This window comes from Suricata suricatta, chromosome 1 (genome assembly GCF_006229205.1).
Source record: "Suricata suricatta isolate VVHF042 chromosome 1, meerkat_22Aug2017_6uvM2_HiC, whole genome shotgun sequence".
In the NCBI taxonomy this organism is placed as follows: Eukaryota; Metazoa; Chordata; class Mammalia; order Carnivora; family Herpestidae; genus Suricata; species Suricata suricatta.
In genome coordinates this window covers 102,488,573-102,507,163 of record NC_043700.1, presented here as the reverse complement: position 1 = coordinate 102,507,163, position 18,591 = coordinate 102,488,573, and the positions used below count along the sequence as shown (strand labels likewise).

Genomic DNA, 18,591 nt, shown 5'->3' with positions numbered 1-18,591 from the left:
TGTCTCTCCACACCCTCATCAGCATCTATAGTCTTTTGATTTGTTCATTTTAGCCACTCTGACTGGCATGAGGTGGTATCTCCATGTGGTTTTGATTTGTATTTCCTGATAATGAGTGATGTTGAGCATCATTTCACGTGCCTGTAGGCCATCTGGATGTCCTCTTTGGAGAAGTGTCTGTTCATGTATTCTGCCCATTTCTTCACTGGGTTATTTGTTTTACAGGGGTGAAGTTTGGTGAGTTCCTTGTAGATTTTGGATACTAGCCCTTTATCTGAGATGTCATTTGCAACTATCTTTTCCCATTCTGTCAGTTGCCTATTAGTTTTCTTGACTGTTTCCTTTGCAGTGCAGAAGCTTTTGATCTTGATGAGGTCCCAATAGTTCATCTTTGCTTTCATTTCCCTTGCCTTTGGGGATGTATTGAATAGGAAATTGCTGTGGTTGAGGTCAAGGAGGTTTTTTCCTACTTTCTCCATGAGGGTTTTGATGCTTTCCTGTCTCACATTCAGGTCCTTCATCCATTTTGAGTTTATTTTTGTGTATGGTGTAAGAAAGTGGTCTAGTTTCACTCTTCTGCATGTTGTTGTCCAGTTCTCCCAGCACCACCTGCTAAAGAGGCAGTCTTTTTTCCATCACATACTCTTCCCTGCTTTGTCAAAAATTAATTGGCTGTACATGTGTGGGCCCAGTTCTGGGTTCTCTAGTCTATTCCATTGGTCTATGTGTCTGTTTTTGTGCCATAATCAGTTCTTTAACCACATCTTTTTCTTTTTTATTTTTTACTATTATTTATTTATTTATTTTGAGAGGAAGAGACTGTGCCCCAGTGGGGAAGGGACAGAGGGAAGAGGGAGACACAGAATCCAAAGAAGGCTCCAGGCTCTGAGCTACCAGCATAGAGCCTGATACAGGGCTCCAACTCACAAATCATGAGGCCAAATATTTCAGTTATTTTCCATTTAGAGTCTCTTTCTTTGATGAATATTTTTCAAGAATAAACTTGTTGAAACTTGTTGTTTCAGGAATAAATATTGTTCAAGAATAAATAAGTCATCTTTAATTAAAACTTTTGACCCTTTTGCCAAATACAAGTGCTGCAAAATCATAGACTTCTCAACATTACATTCCAGCACAGAGTATAAATTTATCTAATTAAAAAAATTTTCAATTATAGAATGCCAAATTAAACCCTCTAGTTCATTTGAATTCTCATAACTTAATTTGTTTAGTCTCCTCCCTTCTTGTTTTGAAGTTTAAGATAACAAAAAGCACTAAAGGAAGAGAAAAATATGAAATATATTTTTCCTCAAAATAATATTTTAATATTTTTCTCAAAAATAATATTCAAAGCTGCTTGCCCTCATTGTCATCATATAGACTGAAAGGGCCTAGGTTGTCTTGACATTTCACAGAACTTACCACTAGTTTTCTATACTGACTTAATGTTACTTGTACTTAATAGGTACCAAGTGTCAAGCACTCTCTCTTGGTAAGATGCATGCACTCCAAAGTGTAGAAAATAGGCCAGTATCACCTTTTTTGTTTTTTTTTAGGTCCAGTAGTCTGAAGGATACCAAGTAAAGGTCTTTTTTGTTGTTGTTGTTCTTTGTGATTTCAATTACTAAGAAAGAACACAGGGCTGGAGAGGCCTCTTTGGGTTTTGGGAGCAGCATTTTATTGCACTTGGAAATACTGCTCTGAGTCATTGACAGGAAGATGCAGAAAATTGCTAGTTTTTGAACCCAGAATAAGGAAGAGTCCTGCAAGACGGAAGACTCTCTGCAAGAGGTAAGAGGTACAAGCAACTCTCCCACTTGGATCGTACATCTGGGAAGATCTATGGTACTATGGCATCCATGGTACAGAAGGATGCCAAGGAGAGTTTTGGTTAAGCTCCAGAGAAGAATTACAGTGTGCATTCCGAAGATTCTGCAGCAAGGTGTACCAACTGTAACAGTCATTCAAACTGGTGTCTACTCATATGCTACTGGGCCCTAGAAGAGATAGTGATTCTCATGGATTTTCAAAGTGATTGTGTTGAGTATTAGAAGTTGACTGCTGCAAGACCAACCAAATCCTAAATTCAGTTGGACCCAGTAGCAGTTCATTGTTAGATGGAAATGGTATGCCTGAGACTGATCTCAAGCTGATCCAAAGACTACAAGTAACCTTTACAAATGAGTAACCCAGACCTTCATGTCACCTATCACTGTTCAACCAATATCTCTATATCAGCTCGTTCCTATACTTTCATGGAAGAGCCCCTATATCTGCTGATGAAGAAGGGGATGCTCAAGCTTGTTTTGTGGATAGATTGACTCATATGTTAGCAGTGGCTGAAAGTGGACTGCTGTTGTACTACAAGCCCCATACAGGGAGGTTTCTAAAAACTAGTGGTTAAAGGAAAACTTCCAATTAACAGAGTCCTGGGAAATGTTCCTGGTCATCTACTTTTTTTGTGGATAGACTAGTAGGGCAATATAAGAAGAGGACAGATGAATAAGCAGTGGTGAATAGGTTAGCCAAGGGACTTAAAGGAGTGACATGGGAGTATTAGGGCTAATAAATTCTATGAAAAGACATGTGGATGGACCCATGGTAGTGACCAAAAAATGTGATGATCTTTGTACTGCACATTAATGTACACCAAAGAGTATTAAATGTAGAAGTGTTAAACAACCAAGTGGACAGAATGATTCAGCCAGTTCCCAACATTCCCACATGTCACCGAAGCTCTGTCCTTAGCCAACCCATTACTAGAGCAATGGGTTTGTGAATGGAGTACACATGGTATCAAGATGGAAGCCATTCATAAGTTTCCTTCTCCCAAGTCTGCTCTAGTTACAGCCACTGTTGAATATCTGACCTGTTAGTAAGAGAGAACAGTTCTAAATCCCAGAAATTGACTGTCTTACCACTTAGTAGAGCACTGATTATATTGGACACTTTTGTTTTGAAAAGGACATGATTCATCCTGACCCATGCTGACATATATTCAGAATATGGATTTGCCTTCTCTACTCACATAGGGTGTATCCTCTTTCTCTTTCCTGTTTTACTTTTTTCCCCTTATAGGTTTTTTAGAGAGTATCTCTTCAATAAATCATTTGGAGCCAAATTTCCTATCTCAGACTTGATTCTAATGAATCTTCTATCCCCAGTTTCCATTGGAACACAAGTGCAGTGCAAAATAAAAAAAACAATAATATATAAAGACAACTGCATTTTGTGAGAATTCACGTTGGGAAAAGTTAGGGTATACTTTTTGGGTTTTTCTAAGAATCAATCTGTAAAACTTGTGATAAAAGGAGTTAACTACAAGCCAATAAACTTCACACTTATTATTCATTTTGCACAATACCTCAAATGTTATTTTATTTTTACCAGTCTCTTTAATTTCTGCCATCTTTTTAATTAGTAATCAATCTCAAATCCTCAATAGTCTAGCTTCAGTTTAATTCCATAACCATAATTTTCACTATAGTAGAGAAGGGTAAACTTTTTGTTTTTCTTTTCTTCTTTCAGTTAATCCCCCATTTTGCATAGTCTATAGGTCAGCCAGAGACTATATTTCACAATCCCTTTTGAATCAAGCTTTCTTCATCTGAATCATTTCAGTCCAAAGTAAGCCAAAATGATGTAAAGTATCTTTTTAAGGATAAGACCACTCTCCCTGGATTTTCCCTTTCTTACTGACTGCCAGCTGTAAAATGTTTACAATTGTAACATGTGCCTTAGAGTCAGAGACACTGAATAGCTGCCAACATGGGGCGCTGGACAACCCTCTATGTGGAATAGGACTACCTAATGCTCCTAAATGTCCTGCCCATTTTAGACAGTTGTATGAGTAAGACATATATATCTGTTTTATTTAGTCAATATATTGTTTGGAATGTTGTCATTATAGCAACATTGCCTATACTCTAACTCCATGTGTTTCAAAGCACTTGCCTGTGAGAAGATAAGGAACTTGTGTCACAATGTGAGTTATTGAACTGCTTACTGCAGTAAGAACATCCTGCTACAAGCAAAAACAAAATTCCAGCTGAAGCAGCCAGGGTGTTCAGTGATACAGTTGGGTTTACATGTTTCACAAGGTTTTTGTCTCGTGGCAAATCAGGAACAAGCAATTCAAGCCCATTCCTGGACCATACTTTGAGTAGCACTGCTCTGAATTAACAATCACCAACACCATACACAAAAATAAGCTCAAAACGTATTAAAAATCTAAGTGTGAGCCCTGAAACCATAAAATTCCTAGAGTAAAACAGGCAAACAGGCAGTAATCTCTTTGACATAGGCCTTAGTAACATTTTTCTAGATATGTCTCCTCAGGCAAGGGAAACAAAAGCAAAAATAAATTATTGGGACTACACCAAAATAAAAAAGACTTTTCACAGCAAAGAAAACCATCAAGAAAATAAAAAGGCAGCCTACTTAATGGGAGAACATATATGCAAATGATATGTCAGACAATGGGTTAATACTCAAAATATAAAAAAAAACTTTTATAACTCAACAGCAAAATAAATCCTATTAAAAAATGGGCAAAGGGCCTGAACAGATCATTTTCTAAAGAAGACATACGGGTGGCCAATGGACACATGAAAGGATGCTCAACATCACTAATCATCAGGGAAATGCAAAAATCAAACCACAATGAGATAGCTCCTTACACCTGTCAGAATGGCTGGAAACAAAGACAATAAATAATTGGCGAGGATGTGGAGGAAAAAGAACTCTCTTGCACTGTTGGCAGGAATGTAAATTGGTACAGCCACCATAGAAAACAATACGGAGGTTCCTCAAAAAAGTAAGAATAGCAATACCTTGTCATTCAATAGCGCTTTACTGGGTATTTATCCAAAGAAAACAAAAACACTAATTCATAAAGATATATGCACCTCTATGTTTATCGCAGCATTATTTGCAGTAGCCAAGATATGGAAGTGCCCTAGGTGTCCATCGGTAGAAGGATAGAGAACACATGGCATATACAATGGAATATTACCAAGACAAAAAATAGAATGAGATGTTGACATTTGTGACTACATGGACGGACCTAGAGGGTATTTTACTAAGTGAAGTAGGTCAGACAGAGGAAGACAAATGCCATATGATTTTGCTTATATATGGAATCTAAGAAATAAAATGAACAAACATAAAAGCAGAAAGAGACCCATAAATAGAGAATGAACTGAAGGTTGCCAGAGGGCAGAGGGCAAAATGGGTGAAAGGTGGTGAGAAGTACAGACTCCCAGTGCAGAATCACAGGAATATAAGGTACAGCAAAGGGAATATAGTCAATGGTATTCACAGGGTCATGTGAGGACAGTAGCTATACTTGCGGTGAACTTAGCATAACATATAGACGCCTGAAATCACTATGTTGTAAACCTGAAATTAATGTAACATTGTGTCAACTCTACTCAATTTAAAAAACTGCCAAAACCAACCAAATGTTTCAGTTATACTCTATTCACTATTATAGCTATACTCATGTCTGTACCTGATTCTTCCAAACTTATTTGAACAATTTATTTTTCTGCGCAATGCTCTCATTTTTTTTTACCAATCCATAGTAAAAATTTCACCAATTATTCTAGTGTCACCTAATATGTCCCATAAAACTTCCCTATTTATTTTAGAAGGGTGGCATAGCCCAGTTGTTAAAAGAGTGTGAGCTCAAGAGGGAGACAGCCTGTGTCTTAATGGAATTTTCCTAAATTCTCTGGGTCTCAGTTTACTTATCCAAAAAATAATGATTGATGGAATCTACTTCAAATGGTTAGTGAGAGCATTAAAGGAGCTAATATATTTAAATGAGTAAATTGTTCTCTATAAAAGAGAGTAATTATTATGTGATCCCATGTTAGCCTTTCCCCCCACTTTGTCCAGATAGTTAGTCAGTTGAAGCAGCAGAAAGAAATTACTACTGTTGATGGACTGGTTTAGTATAAATATCCTTCCTGAAAGCAGACTTCCTGGTTTACTGTCTGAACCCTAGCACCTAAGGTGGTTGTCTCTTCTCAGCACAAAGTCATTATTTGATGACTAGATTTCTGAGATGTATGAATGTATGACTTACTTGATAGGGAAATAGCTTGGACTTTCTTCAGGAAAACTTGAGAATATACATATATATATAGATATATACCCGAAGACCCCTATATAATCCAACACAATATATTTTTGAATATGCTTGCTGTCTGGCTCCTACAACTCATCCAATTTATTGTTTTAGCAACTAAAATATCACCCGATGTAAGAGGCCTTCTCTGATGACCACAGCGAAAGCACTTCCTCCCAATCCTGTCTCTCTACAGTAGCTTCTGGTCACATTTCCTTTACTGTACCTGAAATTATTCTATTCAAGTATTTGTTTACAGTAAGTTTAAATTATATATATATAATGCACTTATATTTATGATTCTATCTCAACTAGAATGTGAGTTCTCTGAAGGGAAGACCTGTGTTTGTCTTCTTGATTGCTACAATCTAATACATAAGAAGTGTTTGATAAATATGGACTGAATGATTGATTAACGGACCTAAGACAAGCACAGTAAACCTATAGTAATAGGCAGAGACAGATTCTGATGTGTTTGAAAAGTAACATAGTATGAACTGTGTAGACATTTTATTTCCAAATCTATGACAAAAAAGCATCTTCAGCCTCCAATGATGTCTTTCATCGTGACCCCGGAAGCCAGTGTTTGCTATTTCCTTAAGCCATCACTTTATACCTAAACCTTTTCCTCATATTAACTGTTTTTTTGTAAAGAACTTTATTTCTCCACTCTATTTTATATGTTAAACAATAGGAAAGCAGTTCCCATGACCTATGCTTATCAAGTTTCCCCACATACATCTCCATGAAGAACAAATCTCAGATTAGGTGTTTAATTCATCTCCTCAGATGGTTTCTCTATTCTTAGCAAAGGTAGACAAGCAAACTGATCAATCATTCAGTGCCGCTGCTGAAAGTGTCTTTCGTGACATCTTCTGGTTCCCTATGCTCAACTAGGCCACTTATTTTCTTTATTGCAGTACAAATGTCTGGCCATTCAAATTTCTGCATGCAAAACCTGTGAAATTAGACATTCACAGCAATGGATGAATTCAATATAAGACTTGAAAAGAGTTTTCTTTGACACACGGAACATGGATAAACATGCTTGTTTTAGTACACAAAGACACTAGCTATTTCTAGTTGTATTTTCCCAAGAAATTATACCAACAGATATAAACTATCAAATAAAATTTCTGGATGCCGTTACAGTGTTTGCTGTTCCAAGTGCTTTTATTACTAACAATTCAATTGATACTACTCCCATTTTCCTACATGTGTTTTATAGTTGGTGGCATTTGTATACCTCAATCTAGGCAGATTGCCTGTGTTTATAACTACATCCCTTCTATGTTATGCTACTTTGAGACTTTCCAGATGTCCATTATATCTTCTTTCACCTCTTTTCCTGTATGTTTCCCCTTGTGTCTGTTAATCACAAGTTTATTAACAGAATGCTTTGCATTTCCTATTTTATATTCTGAAAATGTTTGTTTAGATTTTTCCCAATCTGATTTTTCTTCTATTGCCTGAATACTGACTAACAGCTAACATAATACCTAGCCTTTATTGATCACCTTCTATATTCCAGGCACTTGGTTGACATAGATTATTTCTAATCCTCAAAGCAACCTGGCAAGACAGATATCATTATCCCTTCTTTACACCTGAGGAGACTGAGATGCAAGGTGTTTTATTTAGGTCTTGCTGAAGGTCACACAGCAAGTTAGCTTCAAATTTGGAATCCAAAGCTGGGGTTGTCTCTGCAGTTAAATAGTGTTTGTGTGTGTGTGTGTGTGTGTGTGTGTGTGTGTGTGTGTGAGAGAGAGAGAGAGAGAGAGAGAGAGAGAGGGAGAGAGAGAGAGAGAGAGATTAAGAGAGAGAGAGACAGAGAGAGTTTCTAGCAGTGATTATGAAGGTGAAAGGATCTTCCCAAGAAAAAGCAAAGCATTTCCTTGTACTTTCTTACTTCGTTCCATTGCTATTATTTTAATTTCAAAAATCAGAAAATTACAAAGCAATCATATCTCTTTTCCTTCTCTAATCTGATTGTTCTCTGCATATCTGAAACTGCCATAAACAGTAATCTACTGTTTTAAATATCTAGCACTGTAGATATATTGAAACTTAAAAACAGTTCAGTTAAAATTGCTTTAGGCAGCTCATGGTTACAGTGCCAGTCTAGTAAAAATGCATGTAACTCAGCTCTCACACAGGTAAAGAGGATGCAGGTGGTTTTGCACACGGAATATATGATGAGGTGAGGCAGATTTACTTTTAGGAAGATATAAGAGTGGTAGAGAGAAGATTCCCTGAGGTGATGGATCAAATTTAGAAAGGGGAGTAAATTCTGATGAAATCGTGTTGCTGAGAAGGGTTTTAGCACCCTGCTTTTTCCTCTCCATTTGAGTAAAAATTTCAAATTCATAATCAAACTAAAAATACGTATTTAAAAAATCACACTGAAGTTCATAGTTTTATAGAATACATGAAAATAACTTCTGTTCTCATTAGATGTAGTTGGAATAACGTTGCCTTTACTCTACTAAAAATCTGCTTTGCTCATTGCTTCTCCACATCCTTCACTGACAAGGACACTGTGGAATTATCAGTGAGATTGATTACCCACTCTCAAGTCATGTGCTTATTCTGGATAACCGGGACATATCTAGACTTTAATAGCTAAAGCGTTAAAAATGCCCAGTGCTCATGGCAAGATTATTTTGTTAATTACAAATGTTTCAGAGGTTATTGGCTTTCTCTTCATTTCCTCTCTGCTTGCCTTCTGCTGTTCTGACCTCACTGTTTAAAAGAGAATGCTATGAAAGAAGTATTTGTGTCTCTCTTAAAATTCTTCTTCCTCCCTATCTGGTTGTGTTGTTTTAAAAGTTCTTCTGTTTATTGAGTTTCTCCATGGACATGTCTTAAACAAAATCCTTTTCCAATCTGTTTTATACAGGCTGGTGACTTCCAATTTTTTTGTCTCAGTGTCATTTAAGCCTAATACAACCCACATATACTGATGAAGAATTTTAATAGGCTATGGATGTTATTCTCAGTGCTTCAATCAGCAAATCCTTATGGAGAAAGTCTGACACACACACCATCTTTACAAAGTTGACTCCACCTGCACACTATGTAAAATGCAGTAAGTCCATCAACTCCTTGGAAAAGCCTTTCCTTTCTGAGTGCACTGATTTATAATGAATGCTCTCTCCATTGAGCTCCTGTAGCACTTAATGGTCTGATTCTTACTCCAACTTGCCTACCAAAGTAGTGTGAATATAGAGGAGCATAAATGACCACTTTAGAGAGTGGGAGTGGATGGAAAAGGGCTTGTAGTTCTGTGTAGGTCTGGGGTGCCAGCTCCATGAGAGCTGTTTTAAACACAAAAAACCTCCAATTTACCCTAATCAGATGATAGGTTTACTCTGGAGCTCTGAGTATATTAAACAGATGACTGCACATTCCTGGATACAATATCTTATATTATTGTTTATGGTTTTATGAATATCCTGTTAGAGAACCTAGATAGTCAACTCAATTTAAAAAACTGTATGTTTAAATTCTTATTAATAGATTTATTTAATATAGCATATTCATTCACAGTATGTCATTCAAGTTATCAGACATATCTTCAGGGCACACAAACAAAAATTTAGGACTTTATTGTTGTTATACTTGAATTATGTGCTCAAAATCTATGTTTTATAATGATTTTAATTCAGAAAGGGTGGAAATATTATAACATTTATTTTATTTATTTTATGGCACTATCTGCAAGTAGTTTTTCTATTACTAAACCTCAGTAAGCTATATGTGTGGGGAATTTGACACTTAACAAGATCATGTTTGCAACTAATTGACAAGAAAAGGAAAATCCATGACTTATGTCACCATTTTTGGATGTCAGAATGTCTGACAGCATTGAATAACCAAATAGGGAAGTGCTTCATTGTAAGTTAAAAATTAAAATCACGAGGAATGACAACATACTTGGGAAACACTCCTGAAAGGTTTACATACTACTCTGAGTTAGGAAAATAAGTGTAACAAATACATAATTCAAACCGTGATTAGGGAAAAAATACAGAAAAATAAGATGATGATGTCTGTGCCTCTATCACACGTGCCATCTATGAAGTGATGAAAAATTACTCTGGCTACTTAACTGAAAAGGCTAAACGATGAATACATAGAAATTAAAACACAAAATTCTAGAGCCCTTAGTCCCCAAACTGTTGCAGATCAGTTTTCCTTTAACCTCAATGTCTCACCCACAAACAATTTCTACCATTGCTCTAAAGATCTCACTGTTTTCACCACCATGAAGCTACTCAGAGTTTCCCTTTTTCCCAACTTCAGTTCCCCCTGTTCCTTTCTGTCCTGGAAGGAAGCTTCTGGTATAATCTTGATTGGCCAATACTCTTTTTTTTTTAAATTATTTTCATCTTTAGAACCTACAGAGAATTGCTCCTTGTTGCCCATCAATTTCACATTACTCTGATAGTTTTCAATGGTTTACCAACTGACTTGTGTGTGCTTCCCAAGGTTCATTTCTATTGGATTCCTATTGTTCTCTAAGAAAGAGCTGTTTACATTATTGTTCTTTGTGAACATACACACACCTCTGCCTTTGCTTATTCATTCATGAGATTTTAATGACAGTGGTTATGGTATTATGCTGGGTTCTAGGTTATAAACATGAATAAATATAGTCTCAATCCTTCAGGTTTGCATGAGCTGGCATGTAACAGGCATTAGTGTCTGCAATAGCATATGGTAAGTGCAGTAATAGAGCCATTAAAGGTATAGAGTGGAAAAGAGAGGAATAAATATGAAAACAAATTTTAATGTCATTTTGTTCACATTACCGGGAGCTATTATGGTTTGTAAGTTCTATGAAGGCCAAAAACTTTCTATTATGTAGGTACTTTGAAAGTATAGGTCAAGGGGTACCTGGGTGGCTAAGCCAGCAAAGTGTCCAACCTCGGCTCAGGTCATGATCTCATGGTTCTTGAGTTCAAGACCCGTGTCCACACAGAGCCTGACGCGGGGCTCAAACCCCATGAACTGTGAGCCTGCTTCAGATTCTGTGTCTCCCTCTCTCTCTGAACCTCCCCTGCTCGCACTGTCTCTCTCTGCCTCTCAAAAATAAATAAAAGACCTAAAAAAAAAAAAAAAGACCCGTGTCTAGCTCAGGGCTGACAACTCAGAGCCTGGAGCCTGCTTCAGATTCTTTGTCTCCCTCTCTCCTCTGCCCCTGCTCGTGCTCTGTCTCTTTGTCTCTCAAAAATGAATAAATATTTAAAAAAGTTTAAAAAATTATAGGTCACACAAATACACACTGAGTACACCACCAGATTCTTCTAAAGTATCAAGGTATACCTGAAATTTCATCCTGCAGAAGGAGTTGATGACAGAAATAGATTTATTTTTCTAAATGTAAAACTGCCACTTTGATGTGATTGGAAGTACACTGCAGTAGCAAAAATAAAACCTGAGCTTTACTCCTGACTTGTCTCTAATAATCCAAGTGACTCAGAACAAGATATTCCATCTTGCTAGGTGCCACCCATTTCTTCTCTAAAATGAATAGGTAGGGCTGGACGTCCCTAACTTCTTATTCTGCATTTACAATCTACAATTCTTTGTGTCAGAATTCATTTATTCCTTCAACAGACACATAATAATAGAAGCTACAGTGTGTATGTTGCTAGACCTTGTGATTTGTTTATGTCACAGTTGTTCAAATTTCATCATTTCTAAGCTGGAGGATTTCACAGCTAGAATCACAAAGGTGCTAACTCTTAAGGTTAGCACCTTTGTGATTTACTTTCCTACGTCTTTAATCCTGGAGATGCTGGCGTGGAGAAGGAAAAAGCTCTTTGAGCATTCCCTTGGTCACACGGGCAAGCAGGAATCCACATCACGCTTGGCATGTTTGTTGATAGTGAGAGTCTGGAGTGACTGCGTGAAGATTGAGGCTGAGCTAACCTGACAGCTTGAGAGCTTAAAAGCATCGATTAGTGAATGTGCAAGAATCTGACCTTCTAAATGCCTCCATGTTGTGGTTTTAGTTTCTATAATGAGAGTTAAAAGGAAAAAAAAAAAGGAAGTCCTATTCTTCCATGCTTCAGAGTGATTATTCCACTAAAACAAAAAGGGACATGAATAAATAGGAACCCGTGAGAATCCTTTTAAGAATCTTACACACTAGGGACTAGAGTGAGGAGAATAAACTCTAGGGACAGAGTTCCATGTGTGTCCTCAGCATATATTCTCACACTTAGCAGCTTTGAAAGAATCAGGTTCCAGTGGAGGAAGCACAGAAACATTCTGTGTTGTACTTACCATGGTGTCCATTGATAGATATTCATATTGCACTTTTTAATTAGGTGACAAAGCAGGTGCACATATATGGTAGTTGGTGCTAATGAAAATTTACATAAAGAACCAAAGATGTGAAGAGTATCATTATTCATGTTTTATTTTTATTCGTAGTAACAAAAATGTACAAACTAAAAATCTTGAGAAAAATAAGTTGATTTACTTTTTAAAAGTGAAATACACTAAATAAGACATGCTTAGAAACAAAAATGAGTACCTGACTTTTGAGAATGTATAACAATGACTCTGAGAATGTATAACAATGACAGACACATAATACTAATCTATCCCAAGTCTGTAGGGTTGTGCTGAGTGGGCTACAAAACATTTAATTAGTGCTGGTTATGCTTATAATTTTTTTGCAAAACTAAATTCATGTTGTATAAAGAACATGATGATAATGTTCATAGATGCTCTGTTTATCATTATAAATATGAATATGGAAAGAAGAGATTAGCACCAGGGAGAAGGACTAAATTATTATGCACTTCATCTTTACTTAGCCATTTGTAGTCTTGTAGACATGGTTTATGCCTGGCAAAATTGATCAGATTTCTTCAGTAAGTCAGCTGTCCTCAAAAATCTCACATACCTGAACAATTCTTTCTTGAACTTAACTGCTCTTCTGCTTTCTACTCCTTGTTTTCCTTTTTTTTTTTTGAAAATTTATTTTTTTAATTTTTTTAAAGTTTTTATAGTTTATTTATTTTTGAGACAGAGAGAGGGACAGAGCACGAGTGGAGGAGGGGCAAAGAGAGAGGGAGACCTAGATTCTGAAACAGGCTCCAGGCTCTGAGCTGTCAGCACAGAACCTGATGTGGGGCTTGAACCCAAAAACCGCTAGATCATGACCTAAGCTGGAGTCAGAAGTCAGCCGCTTAGTTTACTGAGCCACCCAGGCACCCCTCCTTGTTTTCCTTCTTAAACATGTTTGAGAATATATGGTACTTTAGTTAATGAGAAATGCTTGCAACTTTATGTTTCAGTCAAAAGAAACCATATAAATAATTTTCTTGATAAAATGGGAGTCTTTTAGTATTTACTTTTCAATGTTATTTAAATACTTTTATGACGGTCGCCTGGGTGGCTCAGTTGGCTTGAGCTGAGCATGTGACTCTTGATGACTCTTGATTTTGGCTCAGGTGGTGATCTCAGTTTGTGGGATCAAGCCCTGCATCTGGGCTCTCTGCTGACAGTGTGGAGCCTGCTTGGGATTCTCTCTCTCCTCTCTGTCTCTCTCCAAATAAATAAGTAAACTTTAAAGAATTAAAAAAATAAGTATTTTTATGATAAGCTATTTTGATAAACATGTAAATTACAACAGCAATACCAAAAATTTATGAATTCTCTGAAGCCTTCTCTGATTAATTCTAGCATTTGTTAAGAACTGTCTAGGAATTTACCTCTATGATGCTATTCAAAATTGTCAGCCCTTTCTAATGTTTTGTGTATTCGTAGGCTCATATGTCCACAATGACTTAGTTCTCTAGGAAATAGCTCTATTTTCTGTGTCTAATTTTCATTTATACCACCAACTGACTAATGTAGTATTTCATATTTAACAGATATTCGATCCATATTTAGAATCATCGAGTAGACCAAATTGTATTGGAGTTTGTGTATCTTTGATTATATTTACCCCTTGCTTAAATGAACAGCATCACTTATATTAAAATAATATCAAGAAATACAATTCTTAATTGAAAAAAACTCACACAATATTAAGATATACAAATCCTTCATCTAAAGAAAACTTTCTTTCCTCTAAAGGAAAAGGAAAATTGTCACTTGTGGCTACTGACTCATTTCTTATATGTTAGTTGTTTGCAACCGTTGTGAAGTTGGCTACTTTGTACTGTTACTGTACCATGAATTATAGATATCTCACAAATAAACATGTGTGAGAGAAGAATTGATTTACTATCAATGATTTATCAGTTTTATAAGTGTGTGGCACTTTTGAATAATGCCATTTATGGGACACAGAGCTTGGCCTTTATGAAACTCAGCAGCTACTTGGTATAATGCTGTACACTGCAATAATTATGTATTCATCTATTTATCTGTCTACCTTATACACCAAACATAGAAATGATCAAGCAACTTACTAGAGGGGCAAAATAATTAAAATGTGTAGTTCAACAAAAACACAAATGGTGAAGAGTTCCTGAATGAAGAAAGCATCAGACTAAAGTATGAATTACTCTGGCAGTCCATTGTAAAGCATGTTTTGGAATATATGCTAGAGAATAAAAATAGCAAGGAAATTCTGCTGACTTTGGGAGAAAATACTGTGTTTCATTCTTTGCACTCACTAAAGCAATTAGCCTTACCTTATGCACAGTATAGATGCCCAATAAACAGGTGTTGGACGACTTCCCGACTGTATAGACACAGAGTGGCATGTAACATGAATTATGGAATAAGAAGGAACATAGAGTCTTGGGGAGAGAGAGGGATGGTAACAAGCCTGGTTCACAGTGATTTTTCATTAACAATGATGCTATTCCTCTACCAATTGCTTAGCAGGGGACTATGTGATCTGCTCTCTGCAGCCAGCTCATTGATTGTGCAGGTCAATGTAATGTAATGCATAAAGAACCAAGAAAATGGGAGGTAGCATTTTCTCAGATAACTGCTAAGAAGCAGATAGTTTACATTTTCATACAATGAGGCTGAATGGCTCCCATGGAAGCTAAATTATTTGTAAAAGTGATCCTAAAAACGACAATCTTTCTTTTACCAATAAATCTGGTCCTAGTGACAGATTAATTAAAATTTAAAGAAATGTGAAGACCTATTAAAGACAGTGTTTGTAGAAGCATGAGGTAAAAAGTGCTTTTTCCTTTTCATGTATGCTATCTGTGTTTATACATACATATCGGGGATTAGTTATAGGGTCTTAGATTATGATGGCTCTTGGCTCCTATCTCCCTAGATACCCAGTACCTACCCATTTTACTGCCAGTTAGTACTCACACTAAATGAGAGTCAAAATAATTAGCATTGAGGAGACACCAATGATAAAACAACATCTTCAAAGCAAAAGTTCCGAACCAACCAAACCAACAAGTAAAACACCACAGAAACAAAACATACACTTAATAAATTGAAGAGAATGAAACTACTGAATAAAAAAAAGAAGTTTGTGTTGAATGTCAGTTTTCATATCTCCAGCAGAGTTCCTAATACAAATCACGCCCTGCTTTCCTTCCTTCCACCACAGGAGAGGATGTTCCGCCTCACCTGCCAGAGAGGGTCTTGTTGCTCAGGGAAGAGCTGGAAGTACTTGTGCGCGAGTTGCACGGGAGGCAGAGTTTGCAATTTCAGGTTAGTCCAGCTCTGCACGAAGTTGGCCAAGTTCACAAAGGTATATAACCCCAGGCGGTCATTCCCATAGTTCGACAAATGGGTCATGAAAATGCTGATCTGAAAGACAAATACAAATGGCCATAAAATATAACATACTTATGGTCAAATTGGAATAGAATCTTCAGGCATTACTTCAACTAACCTTGGAATTTCATGAGAAGTACAAGTATCATTTTAGGTGGTGTTATGAACTGAATTGTGTTCTTCCCAAATTTGTATGTTGAAACCATAATGTCCAATGGGATGATTCAAAGATTGGGCTTTTAGGAAGGTAATCATGGTTAAACAAGGTCGCAAGGCCAGGGTCCTAGTCTGGTAGGTCTTGTGACCTTATAAGAGAAAGAAATACCTGCACTCTCTCCCTCTCTCCTTCCTCCTTCTCTCCTCCTTTCCCCTCTCACTCTACTTCCTTCTTTCTCATTTTCTCTCTCCTTTCCTCCCTCTCTCTTTCTCTTCATCCTCTTCCTTCTTCTCTGCTACTCCCCTGTCTCTCCCTTTCTCCCATTTTCTTCCCCTCTCTCCACTTTCTCTCCATCCCTTCCTCCATTTTTCCTTTCCTCATTCTCCACCATCTTCCCTCTCCCCCTCTCCCTCCCTCCCTCTGTACACATCCAGAAGGCTTTGTCTATAAACCAAGAAGAGGGATTTCACCAGAAACTCAATTTGTTGTTACCTCAAGCATAGACTTCTAGCCTCCAAAACTGTGAGAAAATAAATGTCTATTGTTTAAACCATCCAGTTTGTGATACCTTGCTGTGTCATCTTGCACAGACTAATACAAGTGGAAAGCCACACATTTGATTTCTATTTTAAAATCACTCTTAATCTCATTCTTAAAATAGAAATGGATATTGGGATTTCCCCCCACACTGTTCATTAAAAGTATATTGTTAATTTCCATATCAGTTTTTCCCTATTGTAGAATCATCATGAAAGCCAATAATAATCACTGCTAAGCCAGTGAAGAACCTGAATTAGACTAATTCTAAAATGAAACAATTGTTCCTGGTCTTCACTGGTTTAAATATGCATATAGATAGAAATGGAATTAGACTCAAAAGTCTAATGAAGACTTTTTACTGCAATAAAGTAATTGTCGGGGCTTTGTTGGTTGAGCATTCCACTCTTGATTTTGGCTCAAGTCATAATCCCTGGGTCATGGGATCGACGCCTACATCAGGCTCCATGCTAAGTGTGGAGCCTGTTTAAGATTTTCCTTTTCTGTCCTCCTCAGCACCTCTACCCCACTCATGTTCTCTCTCTCTCCCTCAAAAATAAATAAATAAATAAATAAATAAATAAATAAATAAATAAATGATTTAAAAAGGAAATTGTTAATGTTTGCATAGAAACTGATTGTTTTTAGCCAAAACTTTCTTCCATACTTACTCATCTTTTTGCAATATTTATTTCTATATTAACTGTAAAAACATCACAGAATTTTGGTATTGTATTCTTGTAGATTAAAGATGAAGAGAAAATAAAATATAGATTTATTGCTCTTGGAAACAGCAACAAAAATTTTAAATATGATTACAGACATCATATACAATCCATCAGAGATTACAGCTGGAGTTTAAAAATATTAAACAGCTCAGCGCCCAGAACCTGCTTTGGATTCTGTGTCTCTCTTTCACTGTCCATCTCCCTCTGGCACTCTGTCTCTCTCTCTCTTAAAAAATAAATAAATATATACTTTTACATTTATTTATTACTGAGAGACAGAGAGAAACAGAGCACAAATGGGGGAGGAGCAACGAGAGAAGGAGACACAGAATCCGAAGCAAGGTCTGGGCTCTGAGCTGTCAGCACAGAGCTCAACGAGAGGCCTGAACCCGTGAACCACAAGATCATGACGTGAGCTGAAGTTGGTCGCTCAACCGACTAAGCCACCCAGGTACCCCCCAAAATAAACAAATATTAAAATAAATTTAAAATAAATAAATGAAGGAGAATTTGTATATTCTTGAAATAAATAGTACAGATTCCTAAAGTAAATCATAAAAAGAGAATTAATAACTTTCTAGCATAAATATTTGTACTTCTTCCTCAATCTCATATTGGCATATAAGTATTTTAAAAATTCATTTTTATTATTTATTATTTAGATATTTTATAGTTCAGAGAAATTAACATATAGAAATTAAGTACTTTATTAACTTAATTAGAAAAGTAACAGTAATTTAAAGTTAGAAATAATAACATTTAAGCAAATATAACATGTTAAGTGAATCAGAAAAATAATATCCACAAGCAGTATATAGAAAGAAAATCATGTGTTGCATGGCTAGTTTTTGTATGAATGCAATCCCTTTTTTTTAAAGGCTAATGTTTCTTGGTGTGCTTATTGGGTTCTTTGAACTATTTTGAAAATAAAAAGGGGTTTGCAATAACCATGCTAATATCATATCTTTGCAACCTGGTTAGAATGTTAGCGAGGAAAGAAAGTTTATAAACAGAGAACCATTGTGCCTAAGATTTAACATGTTATTAGATAGCTATAAATGTCTAAAGAAGATACCTTTTGTGTTAAAAATAATAAGATCTTAACTTGTTCCAGATTAGAAAAACAAATAATGCTCTGGCAAAGTATTGCCAGGGTAAGTTACAAGTTAAAGATGTCAGCTTCATTGACTGCCCCCTTTTACTTTGGAAAAAAACATTCCTTGCCTATGTGTTATATTAGAATACTGAAAATAATTCTGTAAGAAAAGCTTATTAAAATTATTAGAGATACTCCTCACCATGGTTGAAAG

At 36.3% G+C, this 18,591-nt stretch overlaps 1 protein-coding gene across 1 annotated transcript in view; it reads right to left on the bottom strand.

Annotated features, from left to right (window-relative positions):
• Positions 1-18,591, bottom strand: part of LOC115301409 (bifunctional heparan sulfate N-deacetylase/N-sulfotransferase 4) — a 238,434-nt gene that overhangs the window by 22,603 nt on the left and 197,240 nt on the right. The window contains exon 6 of the mRNA XM_029951268.1: positions 15,710-15,892. Within this exon, the coding sequence (XP_029807128.1) occupies positions 15,710-15,892 (183 nt within the window). The remainder of the gene's footprint in view (positions 1-15,709; positions 15,893-18,591) is intronic.